This window comes from Mustela nigripes, chromosome 9 (assembly GCF_022355385.1).
Source record: "Mustela nigripes isolate SB6536 chromosome 9, MUSNIG.SB6536, whole genome shotgun sequence".
NCBI classification, from domain to species: Eukaryota; Metazoa; Chordata; class Mammalia; order Carnivora; family Mustelidae; genus Mustela; species Mustela nigripes.
The window spans coordinates 18,988,775-19,008,801 of NC_081565.1; the positions used below are offsets into that span (position 1 = coordinate 18,988,775).

The 20,027-nt window shown below is 49.9% G+C and overlaps 1 protein-coding gene across 4 annotated transcripts in view; it reads left to right on the plus strand.

Annotated features, from left to right (window-relative positions):
• The first annotated feature begins 631 nt into the window (after positions 1–631).
• Positions 632–20,027, plus strand: part of WHRN (whirlin) — an 89,243-nt gene continuing 69,847 nt past the window's right edge. For all 4 annotated transcript variants that reach the window (XM_059410966.1, XM_059410969.1, XM_059410967.1 and 1 more), the window contains exon 1: positions 632–1,258. In XM_059410966.1, the coding sequence (XP_059266949.1) occupies positions 632–1,258 (627 nt within the window). The remainder of the gene's footprint in view (positions 1,259–20,027) is intronic.

Sequence of the window (20,027 nt, forward strand, 5' to 3'; positions counted from 1 at the left end):
CAACTTAAGACTTTGGGGTCCCCCAGCCCGAGAGGAACGGGCGGCCCGGCTGGGGGAGCCCCGGGCATGGTGTGACGGGGCGGTCTGCTTTGCTGCGCCCCCCACTCCAGACACCCGCCGTCTCTGTGCCCTCCAGAATGTAGCGGCTCTCTCCGCGTCCCGCACCCCCACCCCCGCCACTCCGGACTCCAGCCGCAGTCTCCGCGACCTCCGGGCTACAGCCGCCAACTCCACATCCCCCGGGACCCTGTCGCCCGTCTCCGCTTTGCCCGGACTCCGGCCGCCGTCTCCGTATCCTCCCGACTCCAGCTGCCGTCTCTGCGCCCCTCGGACTCCAGGATCAGGACCCCTCATTCTTCGCGCGCCCGGGACTCCAGCGGCGGTCTCCGCGATCCCCCCGGGATTCTGCCACCGTTGCCTCGCCCCCCAGACCCAGACTCCGGCCGCCGTCCCCGCTCTCCCCGGATCCAGCCCCTTCTCCGCGCCCACCCGCTCGCCGCGAAGCCAGACTCCGGCCGCCGTCTCTGTGCGCCCCCCCCTCCCCGCGGGCTCCGGCTGCCGTTCCGGTGCCGGCGAGCGCCCGCAGTTGCCCCTCGGCGCGCCCCGCGTCCGCTCGGGCCTCGGCGGGGAGATGAACGCACCGCTGGACGGCCTGTCGGTGAGCTCGTCCTCCACCGGCTCGGTGGGCTCGGCGGCCGGGGCGGGCGGCGGCGGCGGCGGCGGGGGCGCGGGGCTGCGGCTTCTGTCTGCCAACGTGCGCCAGCTGCACCAGGCGCTGACGGCGCTGCTGAGCGAGGCGGAGCGGGAGCAGTTCACGCACTGCCTGAACGCGTACCACGCGCGCCGCAACGTCTTCGACCTGGTGCGCACCCTGCGCGTGCTGCTGGACAGCCCGGTCAAGCGGCGCCTGCTGCCCATGCTGCGCCTGGTCATCCCGCGCTCCGACCAGCTGCTCTTCGACCAGTACACCGCCGAGGGCCTCTACCTGCCCGCCACCACCCCCTACCGGCAGCCCGCCTGGGGCGGCCCCGACGGTGCGGGGCCAGGGGAGGTGCGCCTGGTGAGCCTGCGGCGCGCCAAGGCCCACGAGGGCTTGGGCTTCAGCATCCGCGGGGGCTCGGAGCATGGCGTGGGCATCTATGTGTCGCTGGTGGAGCCAGGCTCTCTGGCCGAGAAGGAAGGGCTGCGAGTTGGGGACCAGATTTTGCGTGTCAACGACAAGTCCCTGGCCCGGGTGACCCACGCTGAGGCTGTCAAGGTAAGCCTTTTGTCTGGGGACGAGAACAGGACAGAGTGACAGGAGCTCTGCCCGTGTGTGTCCTTAGGCAAACTGCCTAATCTTTCTGGGCCCCGTGTTTCTTAAGGCATGTTTCTTTAAGACTGGAACATCTAGTTTTGTTTCAGCGGATAGATAACGGGTGCTGTGGATAGGGTGGTGGGCAAACAGACTTGGAGCCTGCTTTCGTGTTGGGCATAAAAGCTAGCAGTGTGTGGGAGACAGACATCAGATAAACACGGACAAATATATGATTACAAGTGTGAAAGACAGGGATTCTTACCAGCATTAAAAAAGGAAAAGGTAAGGTCTCCTGTGGTTAGTAATCAGTGGGTGGTCCCCACTTCTGCTGTTGCTGTTTTCATCGTTCAGGCAGGTTTTAACCCCTGGAAGAAAGTTTGTTAGCACCAGCCCCGTGGGAGGAGGCTGTCTGTGATCCTCAGGGCTCCAGCCTGACTCAGCTGTGGACACACCAGGCTGTGTGTCCTGGGACTGGACTCTTTTTTCCTTTGCAAACCTCTGGATCTCCATGAGGAAAATGGGGCCACTGGACCTTCTAAGTGTCCCTAACCTTGTTGGCAAGGAGGCCCTTGCCTGCATGTCACAAATAAATCCCCCCCCCCCTTGAGAGTAGCTGCACTTTTTGTGTCTGTTAATTGAGAAAAATCTCATGACAACCGTCTCCTAGGGATTTAATCAAGCTGTTTAAAGCGGTTTTGTGTTTGCTAATTGCACCGCCTAGGGCTGTTGAAAACCAGTTGGGGTATGAGATGGACAGTGTTTGGTGTACATGGGCATTCGAGAATCCCTTGAAGGTGTTTACACACACACACACACACACACACACCACCTTTGCCCATCTTTGTACAGGAAGTGAAGAAGTTTGGGGAAAAAACAGTGATCTACTCAGCTTGTGCAGGCGGGGAGATGTTTCCTAGGGATTTAGGGTGCCCTGTGACCCAGCTTCTCTCCACCACACCGTTTGTCCCTGCCTCGTGTCCTCCTCAGTGTAGGTGATTGGGACACCAGCTGAGGGCCTGCTGGGCTACTTCCTGTATCCTCTTCAGTGACCCATGGTCAGGTGTGTAGTGAGCCCACTACCTGCCCGTTCACTTGGGGCAGAACCATCTCCTGCCTGACTCTCGCTTTCCTTGTTTGGTTGCCAGCCCTTCTGCCCCCTGCCCCTTGAGGATTTCAGACACTTCTCTGCTGTTCCTGGGAAAAGCCTGATGATTGATACTGTTTTGGGGAGGGGGGGTGTAGCAGACAAGGTTCTTGTGGATTTCCATGCACCTGCCCTCCTCCCTCTCTGTCTCCTCCCCCCGACATCAGTCTTCCCTCTTCTCTGACATTCCATATATTTATAAAGAAATAGTCCATTAGCCTTTGGCCCTAAAAGGTCTGGAGTTCCAGATGATACATTTATACTCAAAAGATACATGATCCAAATGGTCAATTATAATTGTGGATTCAATTTTAGAGACAATTTTAAAAGACTTGTGTAACTCACTCATCACAAGGTGACAGACTTTGGAAAGGCCTCAGGTAACCCGGACAGGGAAAGCACGGGCCACCCGTCGGTGGGCATCCCAGTGTCAGGCACATCCAGAGGCTGGAGCTGTGCGGCTCGGAGCTTCAGCTTGGCCCTCCTGGGTCTCGTGCACGTCGCCCCACCTGTCCTGTCCGAGCCTCCGTGGCTCCTCTCGTAAAACCTAAACTCTTCGTGCTGTGGTTTTTGAGCACACAATGTGTATGGGAGCCCTGGGAGCTTAGCAGCCTCCTGGGTCCCTGACTGTCCCTTTTCCTCTGGAAGGGGTCGGCTGAGGCCAAACGAGCTCCTGCCTCGCGGTGCCCCTCTTCTGGCCAACGCCAGACACAGCCTGCCCAGAACTCACCCCTTTGGAACCTTCAGAAGCAACAGGCAAAATGAATACGGCTTTGTGTCACCTTAACTCCAGGGGGAAAGGGGAACAGACTTTCCGTGTGGGTGGAATTTAAGACGGAGGAGGCGGAACCTGGTCTCTGCGGCCTCTGCTGTCAGCATCTCCTGGTGGCAGGATAGGCAGGCGGCATCAGGACGCTTCAGAAGAACCCCTGGGGCTGGTGACCCACCTCCACAAAATTAAGGGCATTAAGTCCCTGAACCTCAAGCTCAAAGAGGCCCCAGCTTCGCTAAGTTATACACTGCCCTTCACCAGGATGGTCTTGACTTTCAGCCCCCTGTATTAGCTTTAGTGCGGTAGGGCCCGGCGTCGGAGATTTTATGACGTGGGTACACTCCTTTTAACCAAACCTCAGACTTGAGTCAAATATCACCAGTTTTTCTGCTTTTTCTGTGCCATAGACCCCATTGCACTTAGTACAAGACCTGTTCTCTTGCTCCTTCAATGTTATTTTATCTGTTCATTTGTTTGTTTGTTTCCTCCCCATCTTTCTGGAAGTAGAACTGGCAAATGAAAATTGTATATAATTAAGGTGTACAGTGTGATTGATTTGTGATACCCATACGGGATAAGAGGATTACCACAATCAAGCTAATTATCCATCATGTCCCAGAGTTATTTTATTTTTGTGGTAAGAACCCTTAGGATATGCTCTCTTTGCAAATTTCAAGCATACAGTACAGAATTATCTATTGTAGTCACCATGCTGGGCCTTAGATCCCCAGAACTTACTCATTTTATAACTGAAAGTCTGTACCCTTTGACTGACATTTTCCTGTTTCCTTCCTCCCCGGTCTCTGGCAGCCACTCTTCTGCTCTTTTTTCTCTGTGAATTAGACTTCTTTAGATTCCACATATAAGTGAGATCATCTAGCATTTGCTTGTATGGGTCTGGTTTATTTCACTCAGTATAACGCCCTCCAGGTGCATCCCTATTGTTGCAAAGGACAGAATTTCCTTCCCCTTTTTTGTGGCCGAATAATATTCTAGTGTGTGTGTGTGTGTGTGTGTGTGTGTGTGTGTGTGTGCGCGCGCGTGCGCGCGTGTGCTTTTTCTGTTCATCTGTCAATATAGACTTGTTTCTGTGTTTTGGCTCTTGAGATGTGTTTTCAATCTTAAAAGACCTTTATTTTTCTCCTGCAGGTAGAAAGAGGGGGAAAAGATCCTCTGAGCATCCTGAAGGAGAGATTGTGTGTATGTGTGTATGTGTGTGTAGTAAAAAGAAAATAAAATTTTAAGAATAAAGTTACTTAAGAGTTCATGAGTCAGAGAGGGTCACCTCCTCCCAGGGAGCAAAGGCGATTGAACGTACAATTTTTTTTTCCACTTCTCTCTCTCCCAAATCAAGGATCCATTGTTGCTCAGAGCAGTTTAGCAAGGATTCTGTTCCTCTCTCCAGGGGGCTCCCATCCCTCTCTTGAAGGCTATTTGCTAAATCATCAGTGACAGGCCCAGATAAGGCAAGCCATTTACTATTTGTAATTATATTGAAAAGTTTGATTTTTGAAAAATCTCTCTTGAATGAACAGGAGCCAAACCAAAAAAAAAAAGTAGACCTTTCAGAGGTTTCCAGCCAGAAAGTGTTGGTAAATTAGCCAAGGAGCCCAGAGACCAGGGATGGTACACTGGGCTCTGCCACATGCCTGCTGTGTGACCTTGGGCCAATGGCTGACTCTCTGTGTCCTAGGGTGGATTGCCCAGAGTCTGCCCAGGGTCCCTTCTGGGCTCAGACATTCTGTGATTTGCTCATATGTGCTACACAGAAGGCATTTAGAATGTCTAATCCGGTGTTTTCTTGTTCTTTTGGGATTGATTTCATTTAAGGCAGAGTTAAGAAAGTTGGCTAAGGATTAAGAGATGAGAATCTTGGCTCTCTTGTATAGCCTCCTACTAATTCAGGAAATTGACAGGAGACACACTGTGCTGATGAGAACTTGACTGCTCTCCCTCAACCCAAGAACACCAATCCTGGTGCCGTTCCAGAGTAAATGGGAGGATGACCATGGGAAGGTGGCATGCACAGCACCCCCCTGGGGGCACGCTCCAATCACATTCACTTACCCGCTTGCCCTCCAAGTCCTCGGTTCTGCAGGTGGTAGGCCATGGGGTGCAGGGTGTGGGGTAGCCGGGTGCTGCTGGGATGTGTGTGGCCTGTGTGTGTTTCATCCCAATAAAAATGAAATGGCTTCATTAGAATCTCAGCATCCCCCCCGGGTTCCTCCAAGGGGTATATTAGAATTTGAAACGTTCCAGAAATTGAAAACATCGGCCAGCCCTTTCATTTCCTCTGCATAATACCCCGCAAAGAATCTGTCCATATTAATATAAGTGATTGTATTTAGTCCAGCACATTCTAAACGACACATTTGTCATTTTCCCATTGTACATGGTTAGCTGAAGCCATTATAAATGATTACCACTTCCAACTTTGTATCTGAAATGCAGCTTCTCCCACTGGGGTTATTACCATTTTCCAATTTGGAAACCATGGATAACATGTTCATGGGGACGCACAGACTTTCCTCTGGCCCACATCCTCTTTCCTGGGTCCTGTGGGTCTTGCCAGCAATGACATGTTGAAAGCTCACTATTAATAAACTCCATATTAAATAGATGTTTGCTGGCCGGATCCAGAGTGTGATATAGTGCGTTGAGAGGGTCCGTTTCTTTCATTTAATCTTATTTATTTCTGTGGCCCAAGCTGATACTCAAGGTTTCAGACAATTACAGTGCCCGCGTAGGACCAAATCCTACGGCAGCTGGCTATTTCCTCTTCACGTGAAGAAAGTGTTTTGTAGGCTGGAAGAGAATGCCCTTATTTTTGAGTGGGGGAGAGATTGATATTACTAATTAGAAGAGTCCTGCCTCTTGGCTTTAAGCTGGACACAAAAGAGATGGAGAATTACCCCGGAGCCAGTCTTGTTTTTCTGTCACCTCCCTCTTGCGACACGCCCAGCGTTGTTTATTACCTGCCACAGACTGATCATCTGGACGCAGCTGCAAAGATAAGGATGATCCTTTAGCCCCCGCCTAATTGGATTCGGTGTGTGTTGTCGCTTCCCTCTTCTGCCACGCCGCACACAGCCTGTACGCACCTGTCAAGTACGCGCCGCCCCTCACACGCCCCTCACACGCCGGTCTGCCCCTGCGTCTGGCACGTGTGCATCTCCTCCGAGTCACAATCCGCCCCCACCCCCTCCACCCTGCAAAGGGCTTTGCCCTGAAGCAGGCGTCCATGGGGGATTAGGCTCCAACTGGCTTTCCAGCAAGATTCTTTTATGACCCGGAAGAGCAGCGTTTGGGTTCCACTGCTCAGGGACCCCAAACTAGTGCCCAGCAAGGACCAGAGAATTTGATTAGAGGGAGTGACATTTAACGGCTGGAGGTGGTTGGAGGTTGAAATACGAATCTTTCAAAACCTATTATTTTTTTTCTTCCTTTAAAAAAAAAAAAAATCTCAAGCAAGAATCTGATGTGAACAGGGAGCTCACACAAGCTTCTCATTGTGCCCCAGGGTGGGGGGCTGCTTTTTAAAGGTTCCTGTGCTGCAGACGTTTAACTTGACTTTGACAGCATGGCAGGTGGCAAAGGGTGCCGAGAACAGGAATCAGACCATTTGTTTCCTGTGCACTCCTGGCGTCCGCTGCAGGAGGCAGCACCGCGGGGCCGGTGCACTTGTGTTTGAACTTTGCTTTACTGGAACTCTCCGGGAAGAAAGGAGGCTGGCATCAGCGAGTGAGCACTGCCTCTGTGTCAGGTGCTTTCTCCTTCCCTGGAGGGGAGGGGGTCGGGGGAGGCCAGGAAGGTCAGGCTCCAGGAGTAAAAATTGACCAGGCCCGGGTCACCATGGGGAATAGAAACGAAGTGGCCCTTCTGCCCTATGTTCCTGCCTGGAACCTAGCCCTAGGCAGTCACGCAGCCACTCTCCTGAAAGACGGGGCCAGGCCCCCTGCTGGAAGGCAAGCAGGCGTCATACTTTGTGCCTGACATTCGGGAGCCTTTGGGGAACCATCTGCAGACTTCATTTTATTAAGTGGGGACTGTGGTGCCCATGCATCAAGGGCAGGTGGCATGTCTGAGCCCCACCCATCCTCATGGGAGCCGTTCATCCATGCAAGCTCTAAGCGGCACTTCGCACCCCCAGGCCTGTGGCTGGTGCTCAGAGTTTAGAGATGGATGGTCAGTGGTCCCTGCCTTCGGGGAGCTGTGGGAGGGGGGGCACGGGCCCACCCTGGGCCAGGTCACTGAGGGTTTTAGGTGCTGTGACATCCACATGCCTCCACATCCCTGCCACCCTCTCTCCAAAGCAGGCCCCCACCCCATCCCCTCATGCTGCTGTAATTTCCTTCAGAGCACTGCTCACCATGGAAGGACCTTCCACTGGTTTTGTTGGCTGTGTGCCCTGCCCTCGACAAATCAGCTCCATGGAAACCAAGATTTGGTCCCTATTGCTTCCTCATCCACCCCAGCACCTCCACAGGGCCTGACACACAGTAGGTGTTTTAGTAAATAAATATGTGCAGAGTAAATGGAATGATCTTGCATCCAGTGCAGTGCTGGCGAGTTCAGGATTCCTTGGTTCCCAAGTGTGACAGCCGAAGAAAATCCGTGCGTTGCAAGGCAGTGAGTGCTTGGGGGAAAACACGGAGGAATGCCATAGGTTCTAACGTATGCTTCACCATGATGGTAATGGTGTGGCTGTGAGCAGATCACGTGCCCTCTCTGGCTGCCTCAGTCTTTGGAGCTGTGAAAAGGGCATAGGCATATCCCACTTGCCTTTCCAGGATGGGTATGGAATTGTATGACTTAATAGGTACAAAAACATTTGGTAAATGGGAAACTCTATGCTACTACTTTAGCAAAAGACCTTTAAAAAAACAAAACACGTGGTCTGGGTGGGCAGGAGCTTTTCCCACCCTCTGTGGCCCCAGCCAGCCTATGAGACCTCTTGGGTTAGTTCATTTGTTGCTTTGCTCTCAGTTTTAAAACCACATTCCCAGAAGTGGGTTATTTCTGCAGCCTGTATCTGTGATTCCAAAATAGAATCATTTATGCATTCTGAAGCAATCAATGAACCAACTTTGGGTGAGATATATCTTCTGGATTTTTGTTAAAAAAATAAACGAACAAAAAAGAAAAAAAAAAAAAAACAGAAACAAAACCCAAGCCCTGTTCAGGTTTGAAGAAGCCCCAACATTTCAAGAAGAGGCCAAGTTCCTGCTAATCACACGTACGTTTAAAAGCTGCTTTATCCTCTATCGAAAATGCACGAGTGAATTTATTTTTTTCTCCTTTTCCAGTCCCAACCCCTTTACCTCCATGTCCTTTGAGAATTTGTGTTCCTTCCACTAAATTGGCTGTGGCTTTGCTTCGGCTGGCAGCCAGTTTCATAGTTATTTTTCCTCTCTACCTGAGTTTTCGTAATATCAGCATCCTCTCAACTTTGAATGCAAAGCAAATATTTCAGCCTCCCGTAAACAAGTCCCAAGATGTCGTCTTCACCAGATTCTAAAGCTGCAGGTTACAGGGAAGAACATAGCAAAGTGGCATCCAAAAGGGTGTATCTAAGTAATCTAGAAGTAGTGATTCAGAAATGTAGCTTGCCCGAGAGTTAACAAGCTCCCCAGGCAAGTCTTCATCACACTCAGGTTTGGGAAGCACCCCCTTCCTTTGGGATCTGCCCCCATCCCCGACATTTATCCACAGAAAGACTTGACCAGAGGGTGGACCCACCCTGTCTCTATCCTGAGCTGTTCCGGAGCAGGGCTCCAGAAGTGCAAGGTCAACTGATATGTTGGACAATCCAGGGAAGAGAGGTCTGTACCCAAGAGGTTAGAGATAGCTTTTGGAGATGGACCTGGGTTCATCTGACTGTGTTACTTGGCTGTGACCTTGAGCATCTCCCTTGGCCTCTCTGTGATGCAGACCCCCTCACCCTTCCAAACAAGTTATTGCTACTGTCGCACATCAGAAGTTTGAGAAATAGGGCCACGGAGGTCCCACTGCAGGTATTGTAATGAAAAATGTTATTGACGGCATCCTCTTGGCTTTGAAAGTCTTCTGTTGTGCCTGCTTAGTCTAAAAAAAGAAAAAAGGTGCCTTTGGAAGAAATGACTGGGGCTCAGGGCCCTCTCGATGCATCGTAGCTGGTTGAATTGCAGAGTCATTTACTAAATGTGGTCAATATTCCCACATAGCATTTCTCTAAAAATGTAATTGCTCCTGTTTGGGTTTTGGCATCTGCATTTTCTTTCTTTTTACAGAGGTAATAAAGCCCGGAGATCGGATGGAATTGTATGTCCCCACCTCTCTTAAAAACGTGGGGCAGGTGCTGGGCTCAGAGGCCAATGTGTGACAGTATAGTTCCCAGATCAGCTGCATCGCCATCCCTGTTCCCCAGCATCCTTCCCTCTTGGGCTCCCCAGGGGCCTTGATGAGAAGGGAGAGAAGGTGGCTGTTTTTCCAGAACCCATTAAAGCAATTAAATGCAGGCTGAAAGTGGTGATTTGACAATACGGCATCGGTACTTAAAAAAAAAAAACAAGCCCTGGAATGTATTTGAACCACATCTGAAATGGTGTGTGAGGCTTCATTAAGAGGTTTCTGATTAAGAAAAGAGAAGAGTGGTCCAGTGTTCCGAGATCATCCTTCCATGCAGGTGGGGAAGGGAGGAAGTCTGGGGAGGGGTCTTCCTTCTGCTGTCTCCATCCTGCGGGCCAGGGAGGGTATGGTGTCCTGCGATGTGTCTGAGCCCAGCGGGACCTTCATCCTTGCTCCATCTCTCCTGCCGCCTCCTCTCTCTCCTCAGGGGCCCCAAGCCTATCCCCCTTCTCCCAAACTCCCTTAAACCCTCTCTGCCCTCCACAAGTTCTTCTGGTCCTGAGGGTTTAAGTCCGTATGTTCAGTTTGTCCCCAGATCCCTTCCTGTCTCCCATGCTGTCTCTGACCAGGACCTGGGCCTCCTTTTTAGAGCCTTTCTTTCATTCATTCACTCATTCACTCATTCATTCATTCATTCATTCAATTTTCAGCTCTTCCCCAGTATTAGCAAAAGCATTTATTTGCCTTGAAATTCCTGGCTCCTTCCTGACCCCCTGAAGGCACCTCATCCTCTTGCCCACAAATCATGGGCATTTCCCAAGTTAGTGACCTTGACCTGCTCTCCTCTCTATAGTCTCCCCATTGGGGATTGCACCAGCCTCTGTGAGTTTAGACCCTCCTGGCCTGATCCCTCCCCAGCACCTCTCAGACCACACCTCCCCCCTATCCCTGTCATTGGAGGCCAAAATGCAACGGCTTCCTGGCCGTCTGTCTGTCTCCCATCTTGCAGTCCATTTAGTATCCTGGAAGCAGGGCACACTTTCAGATTTGTCGCTCATCAAGTGGTTCCCTGCCTGGCGCCTTGCACTGGAGCTGAGAGCCTTCAGGGCAGAAGCCGAGCTCCTGAACCTGGTGTTCAGGCTGCCCGTGATCTGACCCTCTTCTGTCTGCAGACAGTCCGTTTCTCTGGCTTTTCCCCGAGTGCCGTCCACACTTGACCAGACAGGCAGCACTGCCCTCCTCTGAAAGGCAGCTGGGGTCCCTGCACCTGTCGACACCCACGGCCCCAGGGAGGCCAGCCTCAGTGGACCGTCCCGCCCACCCACAACTACCCTGTCTGCAGGAACCCCTCTCCTCTCCCCCACGGCCCCATCAGCACAGTGACCCTGATTCACTGGTTGTGACACAGATTACACATCTCCGAATGTTTCTTTGAATTGCTCCATGGTAATAACTTCTGTATTGAGGGCTTACAGTAATCCAGACGGTATTCTCTGGACTTTCTATATATGAACTCACTTGAACCTCACACTAGCCCAATAGGTTCAAAGTAGGTACCGCTTTTATTGCTTTGTTGTACAAAAAATTGCAAACAGTTTGTCACTTGCCTATTGTCACAAAGATGGAAGGTGGCAGAGCCAGGAATCAGAATCAGGCTTTGTTGACTTGAGGGGATGCATCTGTCCCTCCAACATCGAGAGAGGTGACATCCTGTGATGCTATAGCCTGGGCCCTGGAGCTGGAGGCTCTGGGTTCAAAGCCTGGCTCTGCCACTATGCACCTGTGGGGCCTTGAACAAACTCCGTGACCTCTCTGATTCTCAAATGCCTCTTTGATAACGTTGTAAGAAGAATAATAGTCTACAGCAGGCGTGTTTCTGAACTTCCCTGTTCAATTTCCTTGTCTCTAAAATGGGGGTACTAATGGCCATACAGTTAACTTCTGAAAGCACTGGGGGCTTTCAGATTTTGATTTGAGCATTTCGTGATTACCTGCTGTGTTCCCACCGCTGTGTTGGGGTCTCTTCCGCACCAGTTAAGACTTCTTGGTATAGCATACTCAGCACCTAAGATGCTTCCAAGCTCGCAATTCTGAGCCCACGAATAAATACGGCCCCCAAGGACCGGCATCTGTGTGCCGCCATCTGTGTGCCGCCTGGAGCTCTGCGAGGGCTTAGCGCAGATCTCCCCACCGGCTCTTGGGCGCAGCCCCCAGGGAGAGGAGGCCGAGCATGGAGAGGAAGAAGTGGCCGGCCACCAGTAGGCTTGTAGGAGGTGGCAGGGCTGGGATTTGAACTGTTTCCTCCTGCCTCCAAAGTGTGCGCTCATTGCCACCTCCTGGCGGGTGTGCAGCCTAGCAAGGCGCTGGCCACAGCCCCGTTTCAGTGGATGGACATTTCCTCTCTGACGCTGTTTTCCTTACAGAGACGGGCTTTGCAGCCGTTTGATCAGAAACCCCCCGAGTGAGCAGGCAGCCAGGGCCGTGGCCGCCCTGCCCTTTCCTGGGCGAGCTCGGTGCATCTTACTGATAGGCTTCAGGTACCCCCACAGCACTGGGCACTCTTGCCCCCCCCCCTTTTTCCCCCTTCACCCTCTCTTATCTCTCTTGCCATGCCCAGACCTTTGTTGGGATTTTATTTTGCGCAGTCTGTGGAAATTCCCTAAATAGATTAACCGTGACCTCGACTCCACCCCCATTAGGATAAATCCGCAAGTTAGGAAACCCTCTCATTGATGGAGCCGAGGGTGCGAATCCGCCTGCGCCGTCTGTGGGGTCTGCAGCGCGGGCACAGCGCAAACAGGATCTCCTGGGCCGCGAGTGAGAGGCCGGTGGTCGTCAGCACCGTCGCAGGCCGGACAGATTAAGGGCCATCTTATTTGGTTCGTGGGAAACACGAGGAGCAGAGGAGTCCACCTAAGCATTTAAAATAAAATGTGTGTGTGCACGTGTGTTAATGACCCGAGAGATACGGGTTCAATTATAGAGCTTGGAAACCCCAGGAAAACACAAAGGAAAAAGACCCCCCAAAACATCGATGATCCGCTCGCCCAGAAATAATCACTATTGACAATTGGACTGCCGTCTTTCTGGTCCCCTGCGTGCCCACGTGTGTAAATTCCTACTGGGAATATTCTACAAAACTGCCGTTCTGAACATAGTTTTTGAAACCTGTCTCGCCAAACAGTGTATCATGACTGATAAATGTTTCTAGAACGTGGTTTTTAACCATTGCGTCATAGCAAAGAGGTGCGTGATTTGACTGATTTCTTTTTGGATGGTTTGTTTCTTAAATGTTAGCCACATTGCTGCTCTAGACAATGTGTCCTGGCACATTAATCTGGAAGCACGTCTCTAAAAATTCCTTGGGCTATCTTTCTAGAGGTGGCATTGGCTCCGGGCATAGGGAGAATTTTAAGGCTTGGTAAACTGTTGCCAGATTGTTCTTGGGGAAGAGTTTCTTATTTTACAGTATCCTCTATCAATGTTAGCAATATATGGGATGCTTCATTTTCCCCCAGCCTTGCTAACACCGAATATTATATTTCTTTCCCATTTTTACTGATCTGTTGGACAAAAAGGTATTCTGTTTTAATTTGCATAATTTAAATAGTGAGGTTGAATACCTTTGCATGTTTATTATTTGTATAGCTGTATCCACACATAAATAGCATGTAGCAGAAGGTTACGTACACATCATATAACACTATTGTATAGGATATATGTACATTTATTTTTGATGTGTAACTTACTGATGTCCCATGGCCATTTAATCACAAGAGTGTTGCATTTCCACCTCCTCAGACCTATCAGCCTTTTCTTTAAGAGATGGTTGTTAGGAGTAGCTGTCGGGTGGTTGATTCATCTGGAACCCAACTGGAATTCAGATTCTTTAGTCCGAGGGTGAATTAAACTGGAGGCCTGTCCCTTGTTAGCGGAATGCACAGAAAGTGGTGAGGGACAGGAATGTTAAGTGTCCTCCAGGAGAGTATACTCCATCCAGGTATCCACTCTTGGGCCACGAAAATGTTGGTATATAATCAGATTTTTTCTGACGGATGGATGTGCTATGGACATTGGTTCTAGGTCCCAGCAACTCCATTGGAAACCCATCGAGGCTTGTCTTGAGTGATTATGTTGATGACTCCTAGAATCTTGTTAGTTCTTCCCAAAAGAAAAAAAGGAAAAGAATAAAGAGACCGAATTTAAAAGAACATTTATAAAGCAATTTACTTAAATTATAAGAGACCAAAAGCCAGGCTTAGTGGATAATTGAAGAATTGCATTAAAAGGGAATCGATATCTTTCTGGAATCTGCTCTGTCCTCATCTCCTGAGTTCTTTTGCAAGGGGATGGTGATTCTGTCACTGTCTTGCGAGTTTCCCATAGCATTATCCCCAAGGACAACATTTTCTTTCTCTCTTTGATCCTTCGTGTTTTTCCTTTTCGCACAGCCTTAAGTCACAGAGACGTTTAGGAGCAAAGATACCAGAGATCAGGAGCTTTAAAATGTCAGGTCCCTGTTCCAGGCTCTGGGATCCTGGTGTTCCCAGCCCTGGAGCAAAGGCTTCCTTCTTCACACCGAGCCCTTGGAGAAGGTCAAACTCATAAAGAAAGGACAGTGGAGAGAATGAAGAGTTGATTTTTTGAAATCTACTTTGTAAAGTTCCAATTAAAGGCAAATTGAAACAACGTTAAAAGAAAAACTCAAGAGGGGAAAGAAGATGTTGATTACTCCACCCTCCTAACTAGCTGTCCGTTCTCGGCCCTATCCCCGGATCCTTATTTCTGTGCTTTCACATTCCTCCGTGGTTGGATCACCTGCTTCTGTTTATTTTTGCTTCATGCATATGTTGGGCTGCATCTTGGGGAAGAGGGCTGCTCTACGGTCTAAATTGATTTCCATGAGCTTGTAGCTGCTTAAAGAGGTGAGGTGTCCACAGAGAGCCAGAGCGGGTGGCCATATGGTGGCAAGCTTTGCCCCAGCTCCTAGCCTCCTGACAGGCCCACAGCTGTCAGGGACACCAACGTGAAGCTACTGTTCTTTGAGACAGTGTACTGCTCAGTGTACCGCTACCTGTGTGTGTCAGCGTTCCAGTGGAATGTAAACTAACACTTTGGGGACTTTTATGTAATGGAATGTTTTTAAATGACATGATTCTTAGACCAAAGTCAGCAGCAGTAAAGTATGTCCAGGGAGTGGAAGGAGAGAGTGGGATGAGAAAGCAGAGTTATTGCCCAAGCATCTGTGAAAAATCTCTCGATGCTTCCAAGTCCATGTATAAGGTGTCTGATCCTTGAGATGTACTCCAGCATTCATTCATTCACTTGGCAGTTGTTTTCCTGTATGATTGGTGTGATTTAACATTCTCTTTGAACTCTACATATCCCGTGTTTACTTACTTGTAATATATTTGTGATTAATTTTTTCCTACTTCAGAAATAATTGAGTGACTTAACTTAGAAAGGACATCATGAAAAAGGCACAGAGCTCAGAAACCATATTGGAAAGTGTGTGAATGTGTGTGTTGCCTTTAATGGGAATAATATTTTATATTTAAGTGGAGTTGTGAGCTTCCTAGCAAGCAAGGGGAAAAGGGAAATTCATGCATTGTTTAGATTCTACTAGAGAATTCGTTGGTATTTCAGGAGTGGTAAAATTCTTCATTGGAAGTCAGTTTTAAAAGTACGGCAACCAGTTTCAGGAGGAAGGTGATTTTTGCATTTCTTTTGCATTTTCTTCATTGCCTTTTATCGTATGTGGAATCACGCACAATTTCTAGTCTTTCATATTTATTGACACATCTGTGACCAAAACAGAATTCCCTGACTTCTCCATCTGCCAAGAAGGATATAAATAAAACAATCACTGTATACGTATGTTGAGATATGTATTTTCAGGAATACAGAGCAGCACGTGCAAATAACTTGAAGCATTTGATACTGTAAGAAAGGCCAGTGACAGGGACAGGTGATGTGGCTGGCCAGGCAGCAAGTCCAGCGGCATAGGCTGGAGACACACTGCGTGGAGTTTGTATTTTACATCAGAAGCAGTGGGAGCATTTGGGCATGGAGGGGACAGGGTCCACTTGGATTTTATTTTTTATTTTTTAGATTTTACTTATTTATTTGACAGAAAGAGAGAGATCAAAAGTAGGCAGAGAGGCAGGCCTAGAGAGAGAGAGAGAGAGAAAGAAACAGGCTTCCGGGCGCCTGGGTGGCTCAGTGGGTTAAGCCGCTGCCTTCGGCTCAGGTCATGATCTCAGGGTCCTGGGATCGAGGCCTGCATCGGGCTCTCTGCTCAGCGGGGAGCCTGCTTCCCTCTCTCTCTCTCTCTGCCTGCCTCTCTGTCTACTTGTGATCTCTGTCAAATAAATAAAATCTTTAAAAAAAAAAAAAGAAAGAAAGAAACAGGCTTCCTACTGAGCAGAGAGCTCATGCAGGGTTCAATCCTAGGACCCTGAGATCATGACCTGAGCCGAAAGCAGAGGCTTTAACTCACTGAGCCACCCAGGCACCCCTCCACTTGCATTTTAAAAGGATGTCCTGGCTACAACACAGAGTCTGATTTCAGAGGCCGCGAAGCTGTTGCAGTTAGTGGTCCCTGTAAGAGGTAATTAACATAGATAAAAATGTGATGCAGAGGAAAGGCGCTCTGAAGACAGGGCTAATTAGGGCTTTACTTTGTCATGACATTAAAATACGCCCCGGTGGCAGAGTCCACTCCATTAATTTCTGTCCTCCCTCCAAGTGGGTCTGAATGGGGAGGGTCTTTCTAGCCCATGTGGCTGTACCTAGCACAAGCTCAGGGTTCGAGTTCAGAGGGCTCTCACTTGTTTATCGTCTGTTAGTCCCATGTCCCTCTTCAGACCCTCACTTTGTCCATCTTGTGAGGCCAAGACAGAGGGTTGCCCTTGGGTATCCGAACTCCCTTTCAGTGCTGATGAGAGAAGCACGAGTTTTAAAAGTCCGAGATTCAAATCCAAGCCCTGCCTCTTACCCTCTTTCTGGCCTTTCATAAGACACACCACCACCTAGAGTCTCTTTCTTCATCTGGGTGATGTGTGGTCATCCCCGTAATTCTACTGTTACCAGTAATGTTAGCCACCATGTGCCGGGCACCCGCTATGCACCCTACTGAGTGCAAGACGCTCTGTGTACATTATTTCGTCAGTCCTCCTTTTGTCCCCACAGTACCTCCGAAAGAGGAGGCATCAGTAGCCCCATTTAACAGGAGATAAAGCTGAGGCAACTTGTCTGCGGTCTCCTAACCAGGAAGAGATAGAACTTGGGGGATGGCTTTCTAGTGAATGTACCTTTCCCCTGAGAAACTCCTGAGGGGGATCCTTACCCTAAAGGTACTTTTTTATTTTGGTGGTTTGCAATTCTCTAGTTTGCAGTTGGAAGATAGAGCCAAGGTTTGCCTATAACTAGAAGATTTCTGGAGCCTGTGGAAGAAAGCATAAAGGACGGTGGATGCCTGCACCCGAGTGAGAACCCTGCTTTAGGAAAAGGCCTCGGAAAGCCCCCACCCAGTCCCGTCCACAGTGCTGCAGAGGAGGGAAGTCCGGTCTTCCAGAAGCACCGATGTCATAGTGCTTCCCCCTGCAGGTGATTTTAGGAACTACAACAGGGAGGGACAGGGGTAGTTATGAAAAAAGTTGTGTTTGCCGCTGCTTCAGGAATTCCACTGATCTAGAGAATTAGACACACGTGTGCTTCAAGATGCATGAAAAAGTATGTTATCGTGGGTTTGTTTGCAGTGGCAAAACCCGAGAACCATCTAAATTCCCAACAACAGAGGATTGGGAATTCAGTGGTGGTGTTTCTCTGCCAGGAAGAGCGAGTGCCATAGCACACAAAAAAATGAGCTTACTTACTATCATTGAACTGATGGGCAAAGGTCGCCAAAATACATCTTTTTAGCTGAAAAAAAACCACGGTGATGAAAATGTTAAGCATAAGTCAATTTATGTAAATATCAGACAATCGTATTTTTGTATGTGGGCTTCCACATATTTATAAAATGCACAGAACATTCTGGAAGGACAGACAGTGGTTATGATGGATGGTAGGTTGAGACCCTATCATAATCAGATCTAATCCTTTTGCAGCTCCTACCTGTGCTCTAGGCATTAAACGCTTTATGCAGATAACTAATTTAATCCTCACAGCCCCTTGTGGCAGAGCTGGCACAGGAGCCTCGGTAGCTGGGCTCCAGAGCTGTAGCCCCTGACCCCTCTTTTGCTTCTCTTGCTAAATCCCATGTGTGCCTGAGGTGTGTGTGCTCCCGTGAGTGTGGAGAAGCATGGGGTGCCGACCTAAGGCTGCCTGAGCCCTAGTGTAGGGCCCTGATCTTTCCACGGCCTCACTTGAACAGATTCCCTGGGGGCTGCCTAGCATTTAGAAAGCTCAATAAATATCTTGTTGGAAGAGGTTATAAAGAAAACAGAACATGTGGTGTGCCTCAAGGAACATAACTTGGAGTCCTAGAGACAGGATGTATGAAGCTGACGCAGGGACTCTAGTATAGGTGGCAGTGAAAATACAGAAGTGTGCTGGGTGCTCTTGGACATGGAGAGTCTTTTGTAATCCAGGAAGGCTCTCTGGAGGTGGTGGGAATGGGCTGAATGTCCAGGGCAGGGCAGGGGCACCTGGGTGGCTCAGTGGGTTAAGCCTCTGCCTTCGGCTCAGGTCATGATCTCAGAGTCCTGGGATCGAGCCTGCATCGGGCTCTCTGCTCAGTAGGGAGCCTGCTTCCTCCTCTCTCTCTCTGCCTGCCTCTCTGCCTGCTTGTGATCTCTCTCTGTCAAATAAATAAATAAAATATTAAAAAAAAAAAAAAGGCAGGGCAGATGTGAGGAATAAAGGAAGAAAGGATGTTTTTGAAGCTGAGGAAAGTTGTAAGAGAGAGGCTAGAGCTACCTCTGTGTTTGTGTCCATGTAGATAAGAGCTTTAGAGAATTCTGGGGCTTAGGTTTGGGAGAAGGAGCTGGTAGACTCAGGAAGGAAATTCACATTTAGTACTACTGTGTGCCAGGTGCTATATACTACATATCGGCAGTCTACATTATCCTTTTTTTCCTCTCTCTCTTTGAGTTTTGAGTAATCTCTACACCCAACATAGGCTCAAACTCATGACCCCGCGATCAAGAGTTGCACACTCCTCCATCTGAGCCAGCCAGGCCCCATGTTATCTTAATGATGCTTCCAACAGTGGCATTTTAAATGCAGAAACAGGCACAGAGAGGTAGGGTAATTTGCTGTGTCACACAGCAAGTCAACAGAGTCAGGATTGGTGCCCAGTGAGTCTGAACACGAAGCCCCCACCGGGCAAGGTGGGGATCAGGGTGGGATCAGGAAAAGCAGGCGCACATCTTCCCTTCCTCTCTTCCTGGTCACTAACTTGAACCTGGGTCTTAGGCTCCCCTTCCTGAGGTTGAGCATCTCTGTTCCTGAGGAGAGAAAACTTGACTCTGCAGGCCTGTGTCCTGAAATAGGCTGGCTGAGTCACCACGAATGCGTCCTTTGTGCATGCCCCGAGGACAACAGTCTGATGGTCCCGTGACCTCGTGGTGCACTTCACACTCGCTCTTCGGTGCATGTTCTTGAACATAGAAGCGTGTGTGCGTCTCCCGTGTGAACACACAACGCCCGGTCCCCTTTCCACTGCGGCCGTCTCCCGTCGCTTTCTCTGTCCTCTGCGGAGTGGAGGATCCTGTCGCCTGGACTGTGATTTGGGAGCTTGATAGTCGGCTCTGAAGAGCTGAGGGAGGCAAATTTGCCTCCTGAGAACATTAATCCAAGGAGCAAGTTATTAACTTTGAAGACATACACATATAATTTACATTTCCATAATCACAACATGCCGCCCCCCCCCCCCCCCCCCCCGCAGTCATCTGCTGATGGATGGTATCTGAGCCGTGCCGTCTGCTCGGTCAGATCGCGATCGTGAGGATCTGACTCCGTGAATGCAGGCGAGCCCTGGGTCAAGTCTCATCAGCAAACACACGGGATCAAGCGTGGGAGCGCGTGCTCTGTTGACTGCTCCGCCTGTAGTGGTCTCTCCCTAGGTCTCGCGTTGTTTACTTTTTAGCCACAGCTCACTGAATTCTCTGGGGACAGGCACTGGGCCATAGAGGGCCCCTCTACCTCGAGAGAGAGAGGAATTAGGATCTTCATTTTCCAGGAAACAGATGAACAGAGAGGGTCAGTAACCTGTGTGGGGTGGCACAGCCAAGAGCAATCGGTTCAGGAGCCTGGTGCGGGCTGCCGTGTAGGAGACGGGCGTGGGTGACAGCCAACCAACTCGCACCAGGCAGAGCATGTTGCTTTAAGGTGGGTGTTGGATGTGGTTTTCTGGGTTTTCTGCCCACGGACAGCTGCCTGCGACGAACAGAGCCGCCCAGCCATGGTCCCATTGGAAACAGACATTCATCAGTCTCCCCAGCCCTAGGGTCCCTTGGGAGGTCCCCTGCTGCCCATGGTAA